Source organism: Leptopilina boulardi, unplaced genomic scaffold, assembly GCF_019393585.1.
Source record: "Leptopilina boulardi isolate dan_hultmark-lab unplaced genomic scaffold, ZJU_Lbou_2.1 LbouV2_305, whole genome shotgun sequence".
NCBI lineage: Eukaryota > Metazoa > Arthropoda > Insecta > Hymenoptera > Figitidae > Leptopilina > Leptopilina boulardi.
Genome location: NW_026137869.1, coordinates 1,439,303 through 1,461,403, shown reverse-complemented (window position 1 = coordinate 1,461,403; position 22,101 = coordinate 1,439,303). Strand labels below are relative to the sequence as shown.

The window sequence follows — 22,101 nt, the reverse complement described above, 5'->3', positions numbered from 1 at the left end:
TTTATTCCTTAAAAATAAAAATAGATTTTAAATAATTTTTTTTTTCAAAAATGAAAGTAGAAAGTAAAAATTATTTTGAATTTATTATTACAAAAAATTATACTACCACTGGATTACACTTTTTGATTTCAGTCTTGTACACATAATTTTTTTAAAAATGAAATTGTCTATATTAAAATTAGCATATAGATTTGGCTTTTCTTCCCAAACGAATTAATTGCATATCGTGAATTCGTCGACGGAAATTTTTATAAAATTCAAGTACAATTGGATTTGCCCACACTTGTTTTGGTTCAAAATTTAATACACGAAGTGTTTCTAAACTTTGTGCTCTTGATAATGCAACATAAGCTTGACCAGCATCAAAAACTCTCGTGAGACTCATTTCAACACAATCCAATGTTAAACCTTGACTCTTGTGAATTGAAAATGCCCATGCGAGTTTACATGGAATTTGTTTTCTTTGTACATTACCGCCGCTTGCTGTTTTTATTCCCCATGTTTCCATTTTAGCTTGATACAATCCACCTGATCGAAATTGAATTACTGGTAAACTATCGAGAAATTTAACAACAACTCCTCTTGCACCATTAACAAGTCCACTGCTAACGTTAATATTTTTCAAAAGCATAACTTGTGCACCAATTTTTAATACAAGTTTACTTGGAACTGGTAATTGTTGATCTAATGTTTTTGTCATCATATTGTCAGAATCTTCGGCGATATAAACTTTTTCTTCACCGGAAAGTTTTTCCAATTGTGATTTATTGAGTTCGTTTGCTTCATTTATATGTGTACATAATCTTGTTGCTAAAATACCATTGGTTTCAATTTGTTGTGTTGTTGTTGATTTTAATTTTGTTGTTATTTCATCGGTGATACGTCCTATTCGAATACTATTTAAAATATTGACAAACACAGAATCTTTTTGTCGATGAACAATTTTTAATTCAAAATTTGCTTGAACACATTCAGACCATTTTTTACTTTGAAAACAAAATTTTGCCTTCTCTTCTTTTTTTGATACTGGTGGTAATTGAAAAAAATCACCGCACAAAATAATTTGTATACCACCAAATGGTTTATCATTACGACGTATATAACGTGCGACAGCTTCAATTTTTTCAAAATAATCCGCGTCAATCATTGAAATTTCATCGATAATTAAATGTTTTGTTTTTCTCCATAATGTACTTGCTGCTGATTTTGCAGCTATTTTGCAACAATTTTCAATACTCGCTGTACCAATTCCAATACCGGAAAACTGATGAAGAGTAATTCCACCTGGAAAAAATGTTTTTTTTTTTTTTTTTATTTAAATAATTATTTTCTGATAATTTAAATTTTCATTGTTTATAAAATTTCTTACCTATATGACAAGCTGCAACACCTGTACTTGCAGTAGCCATAGTAACATTTGGAGGTAGAGCACCAATAATTTTTTTTAATAAATACGATTTTCCTGTACCAGCACTGCCAGTGAAAAATACATTTTTCCCCGCTAAAATTGCATTGAGAACATTTTTTTGTTCTTCAGTCATTTCTGTATTAGGATTAGCCATATTTAATTTTTTTGCTTTAGGAATTCTGAGGGCATTTTCACTGATTGACTTTCGTTTTAATACAGATTTAGGCGATGGTGTAGTTACTGTTGCACGTGAAATAGCACCAGCTTTTTCTTTTGCTTTATTTAATTCAAAAACAGTGGATGGACTAATATCTGTTACTCCTCCCATTACATTTGACAACATTTTTTCCTTTGCAGAAAGTTTTGTCTTCTCCTCCGATTGTCCTGTCATTTTTACAAATAGAGTTTTTAAAAAATTCACTAGTTGAGCAACTGGTGCATTTGATAAATACAAGGTACACTTTTCCTCTTGAAATTTAATTGAAGCCTTTCCCTCAGACATAAATCTGTTGAAAACCGAAATACCTTTTAATAATAATTTTAAAGTTGTATTTGTTTTTTGTGATCGAACTTCTATAAACATTTCTCGTAAATTATTCCTAATCAAACGTGTTGTTGCCGTTTTGTAATCAACTTTTCTTGTTATACATCCTTCAACATTTAACCATTCTAATCTTGCTGTACACGTCACAAAACAACCTTCTGAATCTTGACTCATTTTTGCAAATAAAACTGATTAACTTAATTAACAAATATCACAAGATTTTTATTAAAAAAAAACTATTGTTAAAGAATACCCACGCAACTCACGCTAACGGGGTATTTAAACTGACCTAACCTAATCTATCCGTCATTTATATTCGCGCCTTTACGAATATAAACGACTTTTACCGACAACTATCGAACACTCATAAAATGCGGTCAATATATTTAGAAAAGATAATACAAAGGGCGCGCAATGTATTTACATTTGTGTGTATATGTGTATGTGATGCAATTTCGGAAACACGATGGCTGGATCGGTATCACAAATACTTAATACCCATGGTAAATTAATTATTCTTTCAAAAATCATCAAGATTTTCATTTACCTACAATAAAATAAGTGTTTTTCAAATTTTAGTGTTTGGGATTAGTCGATTGCTGCGAGTTTTCGGAACAAATTCTGTCGCCAAATTTACGACGCAATCCCAACCTAACATTCGAACTGAAGGTAATTTTTATATATTTTATATTTTAATATTATAACGGATGAATGAGACAACGACCTGTCTTCAAACTTGCTTATCAATATAAATTCTTTAAAGATATAATATTATTATGGTATATAAAATTATTGATAAAAGTTCTTTTCAGTATAAAACGTAGAAGCGTGTCATGAGAAGCGTTATGGAAGAGAACAAAGCAATATTTCTTTTTTATTCATATATATGTTAAAAAAATTTCTAATTAAAGGTGCGAATATATAACGTACACAAGGCCCGCACCATAAAAAAAATTCAATTAAAAAGATTCAGTTTGTTGACCTCGTAATCTTGTTCAAAAACCGTATTGACTGAATCATTGACAATCGTTTAAACATAACCTTAAAATAGACTATAATTATACGTTTAAAATTGTTTAACAATTTTTTTGCTTAAAACAATTTGAAAATTGAATTTTTTAAATTATTTTGAGATATTATAATTTTTGTTTTTGGAAAATTTTTGTATTTTTTTGATAATTTACATTTATATTGATTTTATACCTATAGGTTAATGCAGCTATTTTTATTTTTATAAAAAAAACGATTTTATAATTTTTTTATACTTTTTTTTAAATTATAATTTTTCTACTCATTACATTCTAAATTTTTGTGAAAAAAATATATTAATATTGCCAGGACTTGTGTACGTTTTTGTAATTTATTAAATTTGTAATTAAAAAACATTTTTTTAATTATTTATATGTAATTTAATTAAGAATGATCAAATTGTTCGAATATATTTTCTTTTTATGGAATTTTTTGTCAAATAACTTAAAGTACAGGTCGCAATCTCATCATCTGGTTTTTAATAAATAAATAATCTAATAATAGATTCAGTCAATGCAATTTAACTATTAGACTATTTGTCATAATTAAAAAAAAAAAAGTTAAAAAATATATTTCGGAACAAAGATTACGAGTTTGACAAAGTAGAATCAATTTTAAATGAATTTTTATTTGCAGGGCTCTAGAGAGGATTATTTGTGAAACAATTTCAAAAAAAAAAAAAAAAAAAAAGTTTTAAAACTGCAAAAAAAAGTGAGTCTTTTAAAAAAAATCACACAACGGATATTACATTTTAAATAATAAAATCTAAACTCCGAGGTCATGTCCATGAAATCTCCTACAACTTATTCTCAAGAAGACTTGGACTTGATAAATTCAGAAATTCCTAATTTCGATTGTTCTGCACCAACAACTTCAGCCGTGGATCAAGCCCATAAGTCAAGTGAAAAGTTTTTTGTCAACGCAGAAGAATTTTCAAATACATTAAATCCTCTGAATATTGACGAATTACAAAATGCCTATAATATTGATTTAATTAATAATGATATTTCAAGAAAATCAGAATTCATTGAAAATGAAAATATACCAATTTCAATTAATAATATTTCAACAACAGGAAATAATGTTCAACCTCTTATGACAATAGAAAATGTTGCTGCAAATTTTCATCCAGAAGATGGTAATATTAGATTTCAAAGTGAGAAGAAAAATGAAAAAATAATTGACGATTTAAAAAGTAAATCGACAAATAAATTAAATTTCTTTCCTGGTGATAAACTTGAGGCAAAGGATTTTAATGAGAAATGGTATTCGGCAAAAGTAGTTGAGACAGATTGGATTGAAAGAGAAGTATTAATTCATTTTGATAAATGGAGTTCAAGATTCGATGAATGGATACCAATGGATAGTCCACGACTTCGAATGTTACAAACACAATCACGTGAAATGAAGACAAAAGATTTTGTCGCCGGTGAAAGAATATTAGCCACATGGGCCGATGGTAGAAAATATCCAGCAAAAGTAAATGCTGTACTTGGTAATGATCGTTATGATGTTCTTTTTGACGATGGCTATGCAAAAATAGTGAGATCATCTAAAATGACAAAAATCGGTGGACCATTGGATGAGCAAAATGATAGTGAAGATTTTATTGGCAGTAAAGAGAAACGTAAGGATAGAAATCGAAAATATCAAGTTATGGATCTTTTTCAGCGTAAACCAAAGAAACACGGTGGTGAAAAATATGCCAAAAGAGGTCGTCCTTGTAAGGAGGAAACAATAGTTACAAATGAAGCAGCAGCTGTTATTGATAATGGTTCATTCTCAGGTTCTCATGATGATTCGAGTACAGAAGTTCTTCATGGTTTTGAAAATACAAATGCAAAAATGAAAACCTATTTGAAGAAGGACAAAAAAGGCGATTCAAACATTGATCCAAGTTTTCAACCCGAATGGAAAGATGGTGAACCACAGGGTAAAGAATCATTTATAGAAGGACCACGACGTTCAATAATTGTTGCCGATAAAAGATTACCACCAGGTTGGGAGAAGCATTTTACACAAAGAAAAGCGGGATCATCAGCTGGCAAATGGGACGTACTTTTTATACATGAAGGTAGTGATAAAAAATTTCGTTCGCGAAATGATATTCGCGCCTATATGGTGAGTCAAGGACGTTTTGATTTTGATCCAGAAATGTTTGATTTTTGTATTCATCGAAAAAAGAAGCCACGAGGGGAAAAAACAATTATTGATACGCCAAATAATAGAAAATCAAAACCTTATTCAAGAGCAAAACATCTTATTGCACAAGATAATATAAGTCCACAATTTCCAAGTACAAGTACACCAGCAATTCCAGTGACACCATCATCATCAACATCAACAGCCGTGGAAGATGGTGCAATATTCATTGGTGGTTTACGTGTTGAAATGGAGGATAGTTCCTATAAATGTCCCAAGGAAGGTTGTTTAAAAAATTTCCGCAAAGAAAATCTCCTTCAAATGCACATTAAACACTATCATCCTGAATATTCCAAATTTCTTGGCTCAACACCAAATGTCGCCGATTTGGCATATGCAAGAACAATTGGCGAATCAATTGACGATATTATTCCAAAGCAAACGCACAATTTTCTTGAGAAAATTTCCAAATTTGAAAAAAGAAAAGGATTACATGATAAATCACAATTACCTGTTCTTCAATCAGCTCTTTCGCCATCGCAAATAATTATCACTGCACCATCGCCAACACCTCCAATTTTAGAACTTGAAGTTAATCCAAAAATTGACGATTTAAATGACACACGAGATGAAAAAATTGAATTAGGTTCACCAATAAGATCAAATAGTGAGACACTTAGAAAAGAAAGTGATTGTGCAATGTCGCCAGGTTCACTTTTTGATTTAAAATTACGTGAAGAAAAAACTCAAACTGGTATTAAAACACTTTTACCAGTTCGACCACCATCAGCGGGAGCAACAGATTCAAGATCAAAATCCGTTGATGAAATACCTAAAGAAAAAGGTAAAAGTGTAAGAAAACGTAATTTATCTGAATATCATCAAGAATTAGTGCCAAAAACAAAAAAACGTCATCTAATTCAACATGATGTTAATTTTGATGATTTGGATGAAAGTACAATGGATACAGAAGGTCCCTCAACACCCACTTATCGTTTCAGTCGTAGAAAATCCGATACCAAAAATGACGAGAGTAATGATAGTAAAAATGAAAATATGATGCTTATCAATGGTGAATTAATAAAAGTTGAACAATTACGTAAAGAAGAAATAATAAATTGTACATGTAAATTTATGGAAGAAGACGGTTTAATGATACAATGTGATCTTTGCCTTTGTTGGCAGCATGGACATTGTAATGCAATTGAAAAAGAAAAAGATGTTCCCGATAAATATGTATGCTACATTTGTCGACATCCCTATAGACAACGACCATCAATGAAATATAATCTCGATCAAGAATGGATAAAAGAAGGTAAACTACCAACATTACAAGATAGAACAAAAAATGATATGATAATTAAACAAAGAACAGCAATGTTAAAACGTTCATACGATCTTATTTCATCATTATTTCAAATTCAAGCCCTATTACATAGTTTACGTGTGAAAATAAATGTTGCACAAAAGAAAGATCATCCAAAATTATATCTTTGGGCAAAAAATTGGGAGAAATTATTAATTCCAAAACCTGATATTTCACCAGTACCTGTTTTTGAAATAATTGAGAGAGCTGAAAAAATTGATATTGAAATTAAAAATGAGGACGATGATAATTTAAAAGCAGAATCAATAGATGATCAAAATTCAATTGCAACTGATTCGGAATTAGTGAAAATTTTAGAAGATCCCACTATTGAGACAAATAATAAAAATGTAAATTCGGAAAATTTTTTATTCAGTGCATTAACAAAAAATGAAATTGAAATTGACAATAATGGAAAAGAAAATTTAACGGATTTAAAATCATCAACTCTAACTGAAAATTGTATTTTACCACAAGAATTCAATAAACGTATTACAAATGTACAACCATTTATACCAGAACCCGAGGCACCAATTGATCCTACAGAATGTAGAATGAGATTATTGGATCATATTGATCATTTTCAAAACTATATTGCATCGAAATTAACAAGTATTGAAGCACAAGTACAAGTTTTGGAAGAAATGGATCCTGATACAATTCCTGAAATGGAAGTACAACCTCGAACAAAGCAAACTGTGCAAATGTTGCTTCGAGATTTAGGCACCATCAGAAAGCTCGCTTCATTGTGTTGATAATGAATTTATTTTCTTTTATTTATATACATAAATATATATATATATATATAAATATAGTTCATTTACTAAATGAAAACTTTTTTAATTAACACACTGTAAATCATTGAATTTAAGCAGAGACTTTAGTTTTTAAAAGAAATTTGTAAAATCTGTAATAATAGATTTTAGATTATGTAAAATCGAATATAATTATTTTAGTCAAGTAGTTTCACATTTGATATAATAAAACTTTCAATATTCACATGTTCTGAAAATTTAATCAGAATCTTTAATAATTGTGTGTAGTTTGAAAAAGAGAAAACTTTATCATTCTTATTCTTATACTGATAGTAATTGTATTATGCTTTTTTTTTATTTAAGTATATAAAATTCATTTGTGCAAACTATAATAAAATAAAGTTTTTCTCTGATACTCAAAAGTGTTATGTAATCAATTTTTTACCTTCAAAAATATTTTTTTATGTTTAAAATTGAAAAATTAAATTTAAATTATAATCTTTATTATGGGTCGTTGTTTCTTAATTAAATATAAAAAAATTTTTTGAAATACAACAAAATTTATTTTTTTATTTCAGATGAGATGAAAACGAAAAATATGAACATAAATCCATTAAAACATCCAGATTTTTTCCAGGTACACAATTTATTTACTGTAGAAGATTTATTTAACGCTGGTGTTCATTGGGGACATAAGGAAGGTTCAATGGACGAGCGTATGCGTCCATTTGTCTTTGGCAATCGTTTAGGACATTTAATTATTGATCTTGATCAAACGGCGGAACTTTTAAGACAAGCATTAAATTTCACTGCACATATTGCATTTAATGATGGTGTTATTCTTCTTGTTTCACGATCACCACAATCAACTTATTTTGTTGATAAAACAGCTATTGAATGTGGTGAATTTTCATATACACGAAAATGGCGTGGTGGATTATTTACAAATTCAGAGAAAGAATTTGGTGAATTAACACGATTGCCAGATTTATGTATTTTATTCTCGACATTTAATGAAGTTTTAAAAGATCATCCTGTAATTGTGAATTCGGCAAAAATGTGTATTCCAACTGTTGGTATTGTTGATACAAATAGTAATCCAAATATGATATCATATCCAGTGCCGGGTAATGATGATTCAATTACTGCGATAAAACTCTATTGTAAATTATTTAAAGAAGCAATTTTACGTGGTAAAGAAGCGAGAAAACTATTTCTCAATGAGGAATAAAAAATTTTTTTTTGTTTTTATTTGTATAAAGTTTAATAATAAGATACTTAAAAAATAATCTTTTTTTTTTTAATTGAGCCTCTTACATTTAACAAAAACACTCAAGAGTATATTTGAGTATTGTAATGTGTTTTTCTTTATCAGTTTGTTGAATTTATTGATTTACAGTAGTTTTGCTGTCTCGTAAACGTTGATGGAAGGTTGGTCCCAGTAGATTGCTAATTCTATAGAAATAAAAAATATATTTGTATTTATAAGAAATTCAAATAGAAATAAATAAATATAAATACTTACAAGCGTCCCAAGTTGGGATAAAATTTAAGATATGAAAGAAACAAAGGAGGTGAAAATGAAATCCAAACTTCGTTTAATTCATTGGCCAAAGCAATTGCAATTAATTCTCCACAACGTTTTGGACTTAATTTACTCGATGCGATTGGTGTCTTCTGACCGAATTTCTATAACATATTTTATTTTTAATTTACAATATAAAAATTTTTAGACAATTTTTTTTTTTTAAATACTCACCTCGCCAATTGTATCAGTAAAGCTTTCAGGTAAAAAATCAGTTTGTATTGGTCCAGGAACTATCATAGTGACGGAAATATTTGAAATTGATTTTTCAGTTCTTAAGCATTCAAAATATCCCTGACAAAAAAATGATTATTATTAAATTTATTTTATATAATTATAATCACATTTATATATATAATTTAAAGATATTGCAAATTTACTTACATGTAAAGCATGTTTTGAACCAGTATATGAAGCAGAAAATGGAATACCCATAATTCCAGCTATACTGGAATTAACTGCAACATGTCCCTTTCCTTGTTTTATAAAATATTTTAAAACAACACGTGTTAAATTAACAATTGAAAAAACATTCAATTCAAATGCTTCTTTATCTACGTTTATATCAATATTCTCCCAATTTGCTCGTTGACTTCGACCGGTATTATGTACAAGTATGTCCAGCTGTAAATTAAAAAAAAAAATTTAATATAAATAAATATTAGTATTTTGTTTAATATAAAAATTTAAAAATGCACGCATACTTTGCCAAATTTTTGTAGAATTATATCAAACATTTTTTGATGAACATTCAAATCAAGAATGTCAAAAGGAAGAATGAGAATGTCATTTCCAGTCAATTTTTCATTATTTTCTGAGGGGGAAAAAAAATTTCTTTTTTTAATTTCTGTTTTTGAAACTTAATTAAGGAAAATAAAAAGAAAAATACCAATGACACATTTTTCCTTGACTTTCTGCAATAAATCAGTTCGTCTGGCTGAGATTATCAATTTGCAACCTGCATTTGCTAATGCATAAGCAGTATGTTCACCGATTCCGCTAGAAGCTCCAATAATCCATATCACTTTACCGGCTAATGAATCTGTTGATTACAAAAATTTCTTAAAAATTACTTGATTATAACAATTTACTATTGTTTTGATAATTAGTTCTTTTTTTAATTTTCTAAAAATAATTCTATTTAATTATTTAATAAAAATAATTCTATTTAATTATTTTTATAAATTATTATCATAAAATTATACACTTTATTATTTTATTTATATCAAATTTTAAATATAAAAATATCTAAAATACTAGTTTTAAAATAAAAAAAAAAAATTCTAATTTAATTAAAAATAAAACTTTTTATTACCTTTAGGCTTTCCAAATTTTTCTTTCAAATAAAGTCGCATATCACAATCCAAAAACATGGGTATTATCAGGTACAATAAATTATATAAAAGTACAAAAGCGCCAAATAATTCCAGAAAACTCATCTTTTTTTTTATCTAAACTTCACAAAATTCACCTGTAAAATAAAGAATAAAAAAAATACTTGTATTAAAATTTATAGTATTTTAATCAAGTTTATTTATTATACCCTAATAATAGAATTAATTTCAAATTAATTATAACTTTCCAACCCACACGAGATGTATTTATAAGTTCGCAGAATTAATTGTCCTATGCATGTGATAAGTATTTATGTATACGTTGATGATAACGCTTTGCAACAAAAAAAAGAAATCCTACAGCGTATTAATACGATAAAAATAACATCTCAATTTTTTTCACATTTTTTTTTTATCTACTCACCGTTTCACTTTATTTGGCCTAACCTCTCGCTTCAGTCGATTAGGTAAAGACTTTATTTGTGAGGTAAAATATAATTCTGAATTTTATGCAAACAGAAAATCTTTATTTCCTCGTGTTCTTTTTCGCATATATACATATGTAAAATTACAATAAAAATTTTGTTTCTGACTATAAAATTAAAAATTTTAACTGAAAATTAATTTATTAAATTAAAAATAAACATTTTTTAAAATAAATAAAATATCTTAATATAATTTATGAAAAAAATTATAAATATTTTATTTATTCTATTTATTTACATAAATATTTGGCGTATATGTACAAGTATAAAATAGAGTTTAATTATTGGCTCTCAGTTCAAAGGCCCTCAAAATATAAATATTCCTGAAATTTAAAATATATTAAAAATGTAAAATTTATATTATATAATTTTATAATAGCTAGGATTCACTTACAATTAAAAAAGTTGCACCCAATAGTAAACTTTTCAGTTTAATATTCATATTTTCTGGAAATGTTAATAATAAAATGTAATCAGCAAGATTATTGTCAAATTTGCGCATTACTGAAGCCAATTGACAAGATCCATCAATTGGTAAAACCTAAAAACAAAACAAAAATATTTAGTTTTATCAAAAGAAATTTTTTTCTCTAGAAATTTAGGCATTTTTAAAATAAAAATCAAACCTGAAAACATGCTTCTTTGTACATGCAACATGAATAAACATTGGGACCTTCAATATAGCAAAGAGGATTTTTTGCTGCATCATAAACCGTGAAATACGGACCCAAAAGTGTAAATTTTTGCTCTACGGTTCCAATAAACTCTGTGGATTCCACTTTAATTTTCTATTTAATAACAATTAAAATAATAAGATTTCATTTTAAATATAATTTTACATTTATAATTTAATAATAAATAAAATTAGAAGAAAAATAAATTTAGTAATAATAATTAAAATCATCTTTTTAATCAAATTTTAATCTTAAAAAAAAACTGTTTAATTTAATTCTATTTCTATTTAAAATAAAATTATTGTATAAAATTATTTACATGCAACCATCCAGGTAAACATCCCCAGCCAACATCTTTTGTAATTGTAAAAGCAGTTTCTCCAGAAGGATCCAGAATATTCAAAGTAAATGGTCTCGAAGATTTTAAAAATCGTCGTTGATTTTCATTTGAAGATTCAATTGCTAAAAAAAGAGTCTCGGCTTTTGGAATTTTCACCTTATATTGATTTCCTTTTTTATATGTTCCAAGTACTGAAAATAATTAATAATTATTATATAATTAATAGTAATTAATTAAGGTACTTAACAGTTAATGATTTTCTAATTTTATACTTACAAGTACTTAAATCGATTACTCTTTGAATTTCTAATTGTTCAACTCCGGATAAAAAATAAGTTCCGGAAAGTACACTGAGCTGCGATCGAGGCGTCGAAATCCAATCAGAAGTAATTACAGGAATTGGTCGTCTGTTCTGAGCTCGTTCATCTAAAAAAAGGATAAATAAAATTACTTTCCACATAAAATGAAAGTGATGAAATTAATCAATGTTTTTTAGAATCTTCTTTCATTTATTTATTCATTTAATTTATTAAATAAGACAAGCTCTTTTCTACTAGAATATAAAAAAAGTTCCTCTGCAGGCTAAAAAAAAATATTTTTTTAGTAATTTTTAAATTTAAAAAAAATTTTATTTCATTTGTAGGAAAAAAAAACTTATTTTCACCTCTAGTATTTGTTGTTGAAGTGATGACTGTTGGCTGAGAATAAACTGGTCTAGTATCATAAATTTCATCATAGAAAATAATTCCCAGTTCTCTTGCTTCATTTGATGTTTCTAAATTGCAAATATATAGTTAATGTTTTTCTTTTTTATTAAAGAAAAAAAAAATACTGTTTTTATTTTCTTATTTATATAGCGAAAAAAAAATTATTTTTTTTCAAATTGAAATAATTCCGTGTCAAATTTGTAAATTAGATATTTATTTATTCTTTTAATTAAATTTTGTTTTAAATACCAGCCTCTGATCCTATTCTTGTAGCACCTTCACTAACGTTTAATTGTGACATTTTAACATGACAATAACTTATAAAATGTACTATCTTTGGATAATAATTCATTCACTTATCTTTGTTAAAACGATAACTATTATCTTTCATCGATGTCGATATAATTTTTTTTTAACGTCTCTCATCAGAACCATAATTATTATTATCATCAAAGATAAATATTTATTGTTCTATATTAATTAAATAAAAATAATACTTTCAAAAATATTTTTTTAATATATTTTTCATTTTATTTTTTTATTTCAGAAATGCAACGTATTGAATTTCCTAATAAATTTTTCTTCTTCCATCTCGTCTTGAAATCTATAAATGAATATAGCTCACTTTCTGCGCATTTTTTTCCTATTTTCAATAAGCTTCAAAAATTCTATATTGTTTCTCATTTTTTAATGATTCATTAATGACCACTAACATAATTTTTATTTTCCCTACTAAATTCAAATTTGAGTATTTTTTTTTTTAATTTCCTTGCATACAATATTTAAAAAATTAAAATATATAATTCTCTATATTTCATAAAAAAAAAAATTGGAGTTTGGAAATTGTTTTACTGAATTAAAAATTACTTTTTCAAACTGAAAATTATTTAAATTAATTCGTCTTTTTAATTATAATTTATTTAATGAATCAACGGGCCTTTATATAAAAAAAAGTACTTTAACATTTAGTGAATACAGCAAAAAAAATATAAATACTTTTGAAATGTAAAATTTTATTTATTTTTCTGAAGATAATTTTTACTTTAAAGAAATAAAACGAAATTGAAAAAAAAATATAAGAAACTTTTGCACTTTAAAAATCTTGATATTGTAAATAAAAGGTGTTTTCTCTTAAGTATATGAAAAAGAAAAGTGTATATTATCTTTGCCTGAAGAGATTTTTCTTAAATATATATATATGTCTATATAAATGTTTGATCAGGAGCTTTATACTTGTTGCTGAGACGGGAAAAATCGCCATGCGCGTTTATATCGATTGACAAAAGCTTCCTAGGTATATAAATTGCGGCAAAAGGTGTAGGTGGAGGGCAGAACAGATTGTATGATCGTAGAAAATTATTATCTAAAAATAAAAGTAAGAAAAAAATAAAATACGCGAAATAAAAATTAATAGAAGAAAAAATCAACTTTACAAAATCGAGCGGATGAATTATTAAAAATCAAGTAAGTTTCATATTATTAATTTTTTATCTTCTTCTTGTACTCATCTTCATATTATGAGTAGAAATAACGTTAAGTCCACCGGAAATAAAAATATTTTAATGGAAAATTTATAGTTTTTCCCATATAATTTTAAAGTGGAAAAAATTCATTAAAAATTATTATTATTCCTGACATTTGAGTTTTGATGTTTGATCATTTGAACTTTAAGCCGACACCTTATAGGTCACCAGCTGTTACCTCATTTTCAAATACAAAATAATATTTTTTTCTTTCTTTTACTTATTTTGAAAATATTTTTAAATAAAAAAGTTTTATATAATAAAATACAATTTATTTTTAATATTTAATATTTCTTAATTTGTTTCTCTTATAGTAAAGACAGTATAGATTAATCAATATAACAAATTCGTAAAAAAAAAAGCAATGATCTTTCTTAATAAAAGTAAAAAAAAAGTAATTTTTTTCTTCTCGACTTGAAAATAAATATAAATTAAATGAAGATAAAGACAAAAAAGTCATGAACTCCATTCTAACAAAACTTAATTTGCGTGATCTGATCAGTAATGCCTTCTGGCGTCGTACTTGTTGCGTCGAAAAATGGTTGCGCTGCAAAAGTCACTTAATTGAATTTTTCCTGATTGAATAGAAAATCATTTCTATTCAATTATTATTATTATTATATAATTTTTTTTTTCAAAAATGCGCTCAATTTCTTTAATATGAAAATGAGGCAAAAAATATAATAAAAATATTCACATTGAAATTAGTTTCTTAAATTGAAAAAGTTTTGAAATTCCGACAATATTAATCATACCTAACTTGACATATTAATAAGAAATTATTCAAAAATAAAAATATTTAGCTCAATTAAATATTTTAGACTTTTAGTTAACTTAAATAAAAATTATTATTAAAAAATTATTATTTATGTCAAAGTAAGTACAATATTTACTCAAAATACCTATCAGAAATTATATTGATCCGAAATACATTTTTAATATTTTACTTCCAATAAAATTATTCAGTTCAAGTTAATATTTACTTGATTGTATATTATATTAATTGATAATTTGAATTAAATAAATTTTTTTTAGTTATATCAATTTATTTGAAAATATTTCAAGATTTTAATTAAAGGAATATCTGAACTTTTATCAGGGATGTTGTAATATATAATGTATATATATATATATTTTTTTTTTATTTTGAAAAATCGATATTTCAATCACTACTATGTCTTCTTCAATTATCAAGGACTTCACTTTATCACAAGTCTTAATAATATTGAGAACATGATAATGTTTTTCTTTAATTTTGTTAATTTTAGTAAGTGCCATTAAAACAACAAATACGAAAAAAAAATTATCAAAAGCTGAGAAGTCATATTGATTTTTTTAAATTTAATTCAACGAATTATATTAAAGTAGAAAATATGCTATAATAATAGAATATAATTAATAATTATAATAATTTTAATTAATAATTGTAAAAATTGTAACAATTATAATAAATGATTAAAATAATTATAATTAATAAAATAATTTTTTAAAAAAATAGTTAGAAAATGAGTTGAAAAAAGAAAAACTGGATGAATAAATAATTAAATTTCAGACAGATTAAGGTCATGTCGCCAACAGGGTGGATTCTTTTCGTAATAGTGGGTTTTGTGACAGCCCTTAATCCTGTGCCTCATCGCACTAACGAAGAATCTTTAAGGGGTGCTTTAAATGCACTTACGAGAAAACAACGTTCTCTAGATTACAATACACGTGAATTCTACAATAATTTACCTTCATTTAAATATCGAGGTGATAACGATAGAAAATTCGAAAGACAACGTGAGGACAATGACTTTGATGAAGACGAGGAGGAATTAGAATTTTTACCTCTGGGTAAAGATTACATTTAATTAAAAATTTTAAAATCTAATATATTAGTAAATTAATTATTATAATTAATGAAAATTAATTATTTACAGAAAATGGTCAAATTGAGCCTATAAATGATGAATATCGAAATTTAAATGAGAAATTATTGGAAAAAGCCCTTGCGGACTATGCCAAATCTGAATCAGCTCAAGTAAGTTAAAAAATAATTTTTTTTTTTGAAAGAAATTTTTATTTTTAAATTAATAATTTAAGAGAAATAATAAAATTATATTCTCAACTTTCAGGAAGAAGCGGTACCATCACTATTTCGTGAAAGGGAACGAACTGCTAATATCAAAAGGGGAATCAGAAATGAACGACCAAATCCTGATGACGAATTGGCAAGACTATTTTTAGATGAATTAGAGTATGGACCCTACAGTCAAGATGAGATCGATGATAATGAATACAATACACTTCGAATGTTACATCGACCACAACAGGATAATCAATATTACGGGTATAAATTTTCAAATTAACTAAAAAAAAATTTCAATTAGAAGAAAGATGATTATTCACTATATATTATTAATTATTAATTTTTTTTATTTAAATTTCAGAAGCGATGGCCTTATTTCATGGGGTGATGTTTTAGAAAAGAAGCCACTGCGTGAAAGATTTCGCGATGAGAGTGATGTCGTCGAATTTCCCGAAAGAGAATCAGATCTTTATTTAATGCCAATGGAAAGAAGAAATGTTAATGCTCGATTTCCAATTGGTCGTGATTTTCGAAATTATCGAGAAATGTCCAAACGATTTCCACTTGCAGTGGCAAAAAGAAGCGCTAAAGCTGTGAGCCAAATGAAACAAATTACAGATCCAAAGGTGATTTAAAGTTTTTCAATTTAATAAAACATTTTCTTTTGCATTCAATAAAAAAAAAATTTATTTCTAAGCTTTCATGGTTTCTTTTTTAATCAATAAAAAAACATTTTTTGTTACTGAAGGTTGCTCACGATTTGGGTATTTTATTTGGCACGCAATCAACTGAGAATAAGAATCACACGCACGAACATGATGGTAATCATGATCATAATCAGGAGAAAAATAAAGCTCACCAACATGGATCTGATGTTCATGGTATGACTGCACAAAATCAAGAGATAACATCAATAGCGCCAAATGTTAATAATTCCCATCAAATGGAGAATAATACAAAAATAAATCAATCCAAGGAACGACCAATTGAAGTGAAGAAAAAAAGTGTCAATTGGTCCGATTATTTTGGTATCGATAAAAGAAAGAAGAAATCCACATTTATGCCTAAGCCTGGTTCACAAAATCAAGATGACGAATGGTTTTTGGAACGCTATTATAAGGTAAAAAGTAATTCATATAAAAAAAATTTTTTTTTTAATTTTTACGAAAAAAATATTATATTAATCTAATATTTATATAGACAATGGCGGAGAATTTAAAGTCAGAAAATGATAAAGATGAGAGAAAGGACAAATTACAACAAATGGAATCGAGATTGAAACATATTAAGGATTTGATAATACAAGAGGCACTCAATGTTGAAGGTACTGATATTGAGGAAATAAGAGAAAAAGTATTATCAAGATTGGCAGCAGCTTATTCACTTGATAAAATGAGAAAAGCTTTAAATGAATTTAGAGACGCTGTTGCTCAAAGAGAAAGTCAAAAATTGTCACAAGATCATCAGGACGATACGTTGACTACAAGTCCTCCTGAGAATAATGGTATCTCCCATGAAAAAATTGACGAGAAACGAAGAACAATTATTAGCGAAAACGAAGAAGGTAAATCCTTTTTTTTTTTTTAATAATTAAATAATTTTTCAAATATATGAAAAATTTATCTTCGCTCAATTTTAAATCCAAGATGTAAATTCTCCACTGTAATTAAAATTTTCAATTAATTAAAAGTTTAAATAGATTTTTAAAATGATTTAATTAATTTATTCGATAAGGTTTTGATGAAGGAAATACCTGCCCGGAACTGGAAGCAATTGATATTCACTGTAGAATGACTGGTCTTATGTCTCACGATCTTAGAAATATTCTTCACGATTCATGTGTTTCAACTTTAATATGCAGATCCTGCGTGAGTATATTTCTTCTCTACACCAAATTCCTTTAATTCCTACAAAAATAATAATTAATTAATTCGTTCATTCGTAATTAATTGTAAAAATAAATTTATTTTTTCGCTATTTAATTTTATTTATTAAATAAATATATTTTAGTTTAGCAAATGAAAAAATTGAAACAAATTTTTTAAACATAAAAAAATGGATGAGAAAAAAAAATATTTTTGATTCAAATGAAGAAATTAATTTTATAGTTCCAGTTGAAATGTAAAACGTAATAATAGATAAAAGGGAGATTTTTTTTTTTTGGGGAAAAAAAATGAAGATACGTGGGTAGTAGGTATATATGCTATAGAAATAGACGTAGGAGGATGACGTAAGAATAGTGAGGGTGTATTTGTGAATAAAAGGTGTGACTATATGGTTGGGTTGTTGGGATTCTAGGTCGACGAAGTGAGGGTGAATTCGAAAATGAATGTGCGCAGAAGAGACTTCATATAATACATAATGAAACAATATTACTGTAATCATTTTAATTTAATCAAACTTTGAATAATTAATCTCGTAATATACAATAACACTAATATATTTTAATACAAAAAAATAAATAAAAACAAGAAAAATACTATACTAAAAATAGATATTTCGTATTAAAATGTAAATTAATTAATTTAAATTATAATAATAAAATGAGTTGTCGTAATTTATTGTAAATTTTTTTTATTTTATAGGGAGGACAGGATTGCCTTAATAAATTTGCATTTGAGGTAGAGAAAGCATGTGAATCATTGGAAATTCAACAAAGCATTTGGTCAAAGGAACAATGTCTCGGAGCAGCAAGATTATTACCAATAAATCCACCAGCAACTCTAGTAGCACTTTGCCATTCTGATGGAAGAGACTCATGTCTAATACGAAATTATTATCATAATCGTCAAAGGAATATTAATCATCGTTTTGGATATGATAATGTAATTTCTATGCAACGATAAGATGCAAAAGAAACCCTCCCATCCCCCATCGTACGACTCATATCAAACTCTTCCCTCGTATAATTCAAATAAATATATAGATTGAAGAGTCGAGACGTAAAAATCATCAAAGAATCAAGAACAAAAAATTTGGATCTATTCTTGAATCTATAAAGGAATATATATAAAGAACAATATATTCCTTTTAAATGACGACGACGACAAAAATTTCAATATTGAATTTCATATGCTACTAAAAAAATAACAAAATCAAAAATTATATTTTCATCGCGAAAGAAAATTATTATTAGAGCTTCGATTTTTTCATTATTCATCTATTTTTCTTTGTCATGTTCTTCCAGCTTCTTATATTATTATACAAAACAAAACACTTATCGTATTTTAATATAATTAAAAAAAATAACTGCAGAAAAAAATTAGATTTGAACCGCATTAGAAAATAGATTTTTTAGAATATATAAAAATGATTTCTTGCATCTTTTAAAAATTTTAAATAAGAGAAAAAAAAATCATTTTTCATTATTTCTAAATTTCTAAAAGGAAGAAATCATTTCTCAATAACCTGCAAAAAACCGTAATTTATAAGAAGATAAGAAAAAATAATTCTTATATTACTATATTACGGATAATCCTAAAACTGGCACTGAGACTGATGATTTATGTGACCAATAATTTAGATGACAAAAAAAAAACTTGGTCCATGAAGGAGTAATTTGACTAGAAAATACAAAAAAAAAATATGAAACATTCACACTGATAAATTCTCTAATGAATATAAGAGCTACTTTAAGAATGGTGTAAATGTTCAATAACTTTGGACTAAAAAAAAAAAAAAAAATTTCTGAATGTTTGATCGAAAATCCGATTTTACAAAATAGAAAAAATTCACTATTTTTTTTTCCTAATAAATCTTTGATCTTAGAAATTAATTACTGATAATTAAATTTAAATATTGATTATCGAGGCAAAGTCGGATTTTTGTTGGAGGATTTAGATTTTTTTTTTTTATAATTCGTTTTAATCTATGTACCTTAAATCTTATTGCTACATGAAAGTACCTTGAAACAAGGAGAAGCTTAATTAATGCACTTCTATTCGCGAGGCAATTCTTTCTCAAGACTCGATTTTTATTATTTTTAATCTAATTAAGAGACAATAATAGTGAAGATCAAATTATGATATATATACTTTTTTCAGTAAATAAAAATTATTTTTCAAATTATAAATTTATGACAATCACTTTAAATTATAATTTATCAATATTGAAAATATTTAATTTATACAGAAATCCAATAAAGTTTGTAATTCAAAGAAATTTCATATAAAATTTAAAGATTGATTTAAATAAAATTTGTTGAGTCTATATATATAAATGAATGCCAAGCAAATAGATGAAAATTCTAATTAATCGCCAGATTTGAATAAAAAAAAAAAAAAAAAATTCTACATGTATACGGAAAATTCTATTTTTATTTTCAATATTAAATAATATCTATATAGAAATGATAAAATAATGTTCATAGTTTTTTTTTTTATTTTCTATACAAAATATGAAAAAAAAGTATTTTACTACCTTTATTAAATAAAAGAAATAATTGTTTTTTAAATAAAAATAATTAAAAATTTTATTTTTTTAATAAAGTGATTAAAAGATTTTATTTTTTAAATTTAAAATTAAATTAAAGAAAAATTTATTTTACCTGGCGACAAATCTTTTAAAAATATTCGATTAAGAGGCAAAAAATAAAAAAAAAAAAAAAATAATAAGTGTATAATCTATGGTTGACTTATAATAAATGTTGTAGACAATTATATATATTTGTGCACTCGCGTAATTAAGACGTATAATTCGTTATTTCTATAATCGTTGTTAAATTATAATTATATATTTGTTAACAACGAAATCATGAAAAAAAAAAAATAATCTGACAAGAACAATGAGATTATTTATCAGTTCGCCTATTTCTTTTTGAGATGAAATTTACAATATAATTAAATTTTTCTATTTACTGTCTTCCTTTATATTAATTTTTCTAATGGGCAATATAATATATAAATATTTTAAAACACATGATGAACATCTCTGACAATGAAAAGCGAGATATGAAAAGATATATTCGTTACATATTTTAATATATAAATATATATACATATATATATTTTATATTTGAGTTTTAATAAATAGATTTTATGGTCGAATTTAGGCGTGATCTAAATTTACGTCCAGTGAAAAGAAGAAAGACAAGAGGCCGTACAAAAGTAAACGTACTGATAATTAATTAAGAAATATATTAATATGCGCTCCTTTAAGTGGTTACTGTTTATGCATTTTAAAAATCTATATAGAAATTATATACATTTATGTTACCAAACAGACTTGCATACTGCTCTTTAAATGTATCAGTCTACTAAAAGCGAATATATATAAAAAATACAATATACAATAAATATATTTAAAGATAAATTTTAAAGATTTATTTTATCAAAAATTACATTGTAATTTTTAACTTTATCTTTATAATGATTATAGCATAGAATTCACACCGTATATGTTAATTTATGAACAATTATTTAAGAAAACAAATAGTTATTTAAAATTAAATTTTAATAATTTAATGTTCAGAATGAAAAAATTACTTCATGAAGTTTTATTATAATAAATGACTTATCTGTAATGTATTATTATTAACAAGAAAATTGGCGTCTAAACTTCCATGTCATCATTTATCGCCATAATTTTCAAGTTTCTTTAATATATCCAAATAAGGAGGTTCATAAAGTAACATCAAATCGGTTTGCATTTGTGCAAGTTGAACTGAAAAATTTCATGTTTAAAAAATAATGTGAAGTAATATAAATTTTATTTTGCAACTATTGTAAGAATAAATAAAAAAAATTTTAATTTAATTATTATGCATTGGAAATAAATTATTGTTTAGAAAATATAACTCACGTCTTAACTTCATTGTTTCGTTCATTAATTCTCTTAAAGATATTGTCATATTTTGACAAAGTTTAACATTTGTTACAACAGAATTATTATTACTATTTGTTGAAGACTTTTCCATGATTTCACACTGAAAAATACTAAATTTTATAAATAATATTGTCACTTATTCTTACAGTATACGATTATAGTTTCATTTGTTGTATATTGAGGTTATAAAATACAATATCATCAAAAAATAATTTACAAAATTTCTCTAGCTGAATGAATTCTGTTGGAATTAAAGAAATATCTTTAGATTGTACAGAATATTATTGAAAATTTACCTCTGAATTCCTTTATCTTTAC

General features: G+C 25.7%; 6 protein-coding genes across 9 annotated transcripts; 3 read left to right on the top strand and 3 right to left on the bottom strand.

The window, feature by feature from the left end:
• Positions 1-64: 64 nt before the first annotated feature.
• Positions 65-2,253, bottom strand: LOC127283018 (ATP-dependent DNA helicase PIF1). Its single transcript, XM_051307655.1, has 2 exons — positions 1,370-2,253; positions 65-1,284 (listed from the first exon to the last, which is right to left on the bottom strand). Exons 1-2 carry the CDS (start codon positions 2,124-2,126, stop codon positions 179-181), a joined length of 1,863 nt encoding a protein of 620 aa, XP_051163612.1. The 5' UTR covers positions 2,127-2,253; the 3' UTR covers positions 65-178.
• A 147-nt stretch (positions 2,254-2,400) lies between these two features.
• On the top strand, positions 2,401-7,659 carry LOC127283012 (uncharacterized). Its single transcript, XM_051307642.1, has 3 exons — positions 2,401-2,455; positions 2,532-2,621; positions 3,618-7,659. Exon 3 carries the CDS (start codon positions 3,762-3,764, stop codon positions 7,242-7,244), a length of 3,483 nt encoding a protein of 1,160 aa, XP_051163599.1. The 5' UTR covers positions 2,401-2,455; positions 2,532-2,621; positions 3,618-3,761; the 3' UTR covers positions 7,245-7,659.
• Positions 7,660-7,842: 183 nt separating this feature from the next.
• LOC127283041 (28S ribosomal protein S2, mitochondrial) lies at positions 7,843-8,475 on the top strand. Its single transcript, XM_051307694.1, has one exon. It carries the CDS (start codon positions 7,843-7,845, stop codon positions 8,473-8,475), a length of 633 nt encoding a protein of 210 aa, XP_051163651.1.
• Positions 8,476-8,603: 128 nt separating this feature from the next.
• On the bottom strand, positions 8,604-10,702 carry LOC127283025 (dehydrogenase/reductase SDR family member 7). 3 transcript variants are annotated; one of them, XM_051307668.1, is made up of 8 exons: positions 10,588-10,702; positions 10,145-10,300; positions 9,719-9,871; positions 9,534-9,643; positions 9,214-9,453; positions 9,004-9,123; positions 8,770-8,933; positions 8,604-8,699 (listed from the first exon to the last, which is right to left on the bottom strand). In XM_051307668.1, exons 2-8 carry the CDS (start codon positions 10,266-10,268, stop codon positions 8,630-8,632), a joined length of 981 nt encoding a protein of 326 aa, XP_051163625.1. In that variant the 5' UTR covers positions 10,269-10,300; positions 10,588-10,702; the 3' UTR covers positions 8,604-8,629. The 3 variants fall into 3 exon arrangements, with proteins under 3 accessions (XP_051163625.1, XP_051163624.1, XP_051163623.1); XM_051307667.1 differs by lacking the exon at positions 10,588-10,702 and adding an exon at positions 10,420-10,581; XM_051307666.1 differs by lacking the exon at positions 10,588-10,702 and adding an exon at positions 10,373-10,576.
• A 136-nt stretch (positions 10,703-10,838) lies between these two features.
• Positions 10,839-12,733, bottom strand: LOC127283027 (phospholipid scramblase 1-like). Its single transcript, XM_051307671.1, has 7 exons — positions 12,619-12,733; positions 12,327-12,437; positions 11,939-12,088; positions 11,642-11,853; positions 11,275-11,436; positions 11,043-11,189; positions 10,839-10,971 (listed from the first exon to the last, which is right to left on the bottom strand). Exons 1-7 carry the CDS (start codon positions 12,719-12,721, stop codon positions 10,945-10,947), a joined length of 912 nt encoding a protein of 303 aa, XP_051163628.1. The 5' UTR covers positions 12,722-12,733; the 3' UTR covers positions 10,839-10,944.
• Positions 12,734-13,673: 940 nt separating this feature from the next.
• Positions 13,674-21,754, top strand: LOC127283015 (midasin). Of its 2 annotated transcripts, none has more exons than XM_051307653.1 (9): positions 13,674-13,833; positions 15,445-15,725; positions 15,812-15,912; positions 16,007-16,221; positions 16,325-16,586; positions 16,709-17,080; positions 17,161-17,524; positions 17,695-17,828; positions 18,546-21,754. In XM_051307653.1, exons 2-9 carry the CDS (start codon positions 15,458-15,460, stop codon positions 18,804-18,806), a joined length of 1,977 nt encoding a protein of 658 aa, XP_051163610.1. In that variant the 5' UTR covers positions 13,674-13,833; positions 15,445-15,457; the 3' UTR covers positions 18,807-21,754. The 2 variants fall into 2 exon arrangements, with proteins under 2 accessions (XP_051163610.1, XP_051163609.1); XM_051307652.1 differs by having other exon boundaries at positions 16,322-16,586.
• The last annotated feature ends 347 nt before the right edge of the window (positions 21,755-22,101 follow it).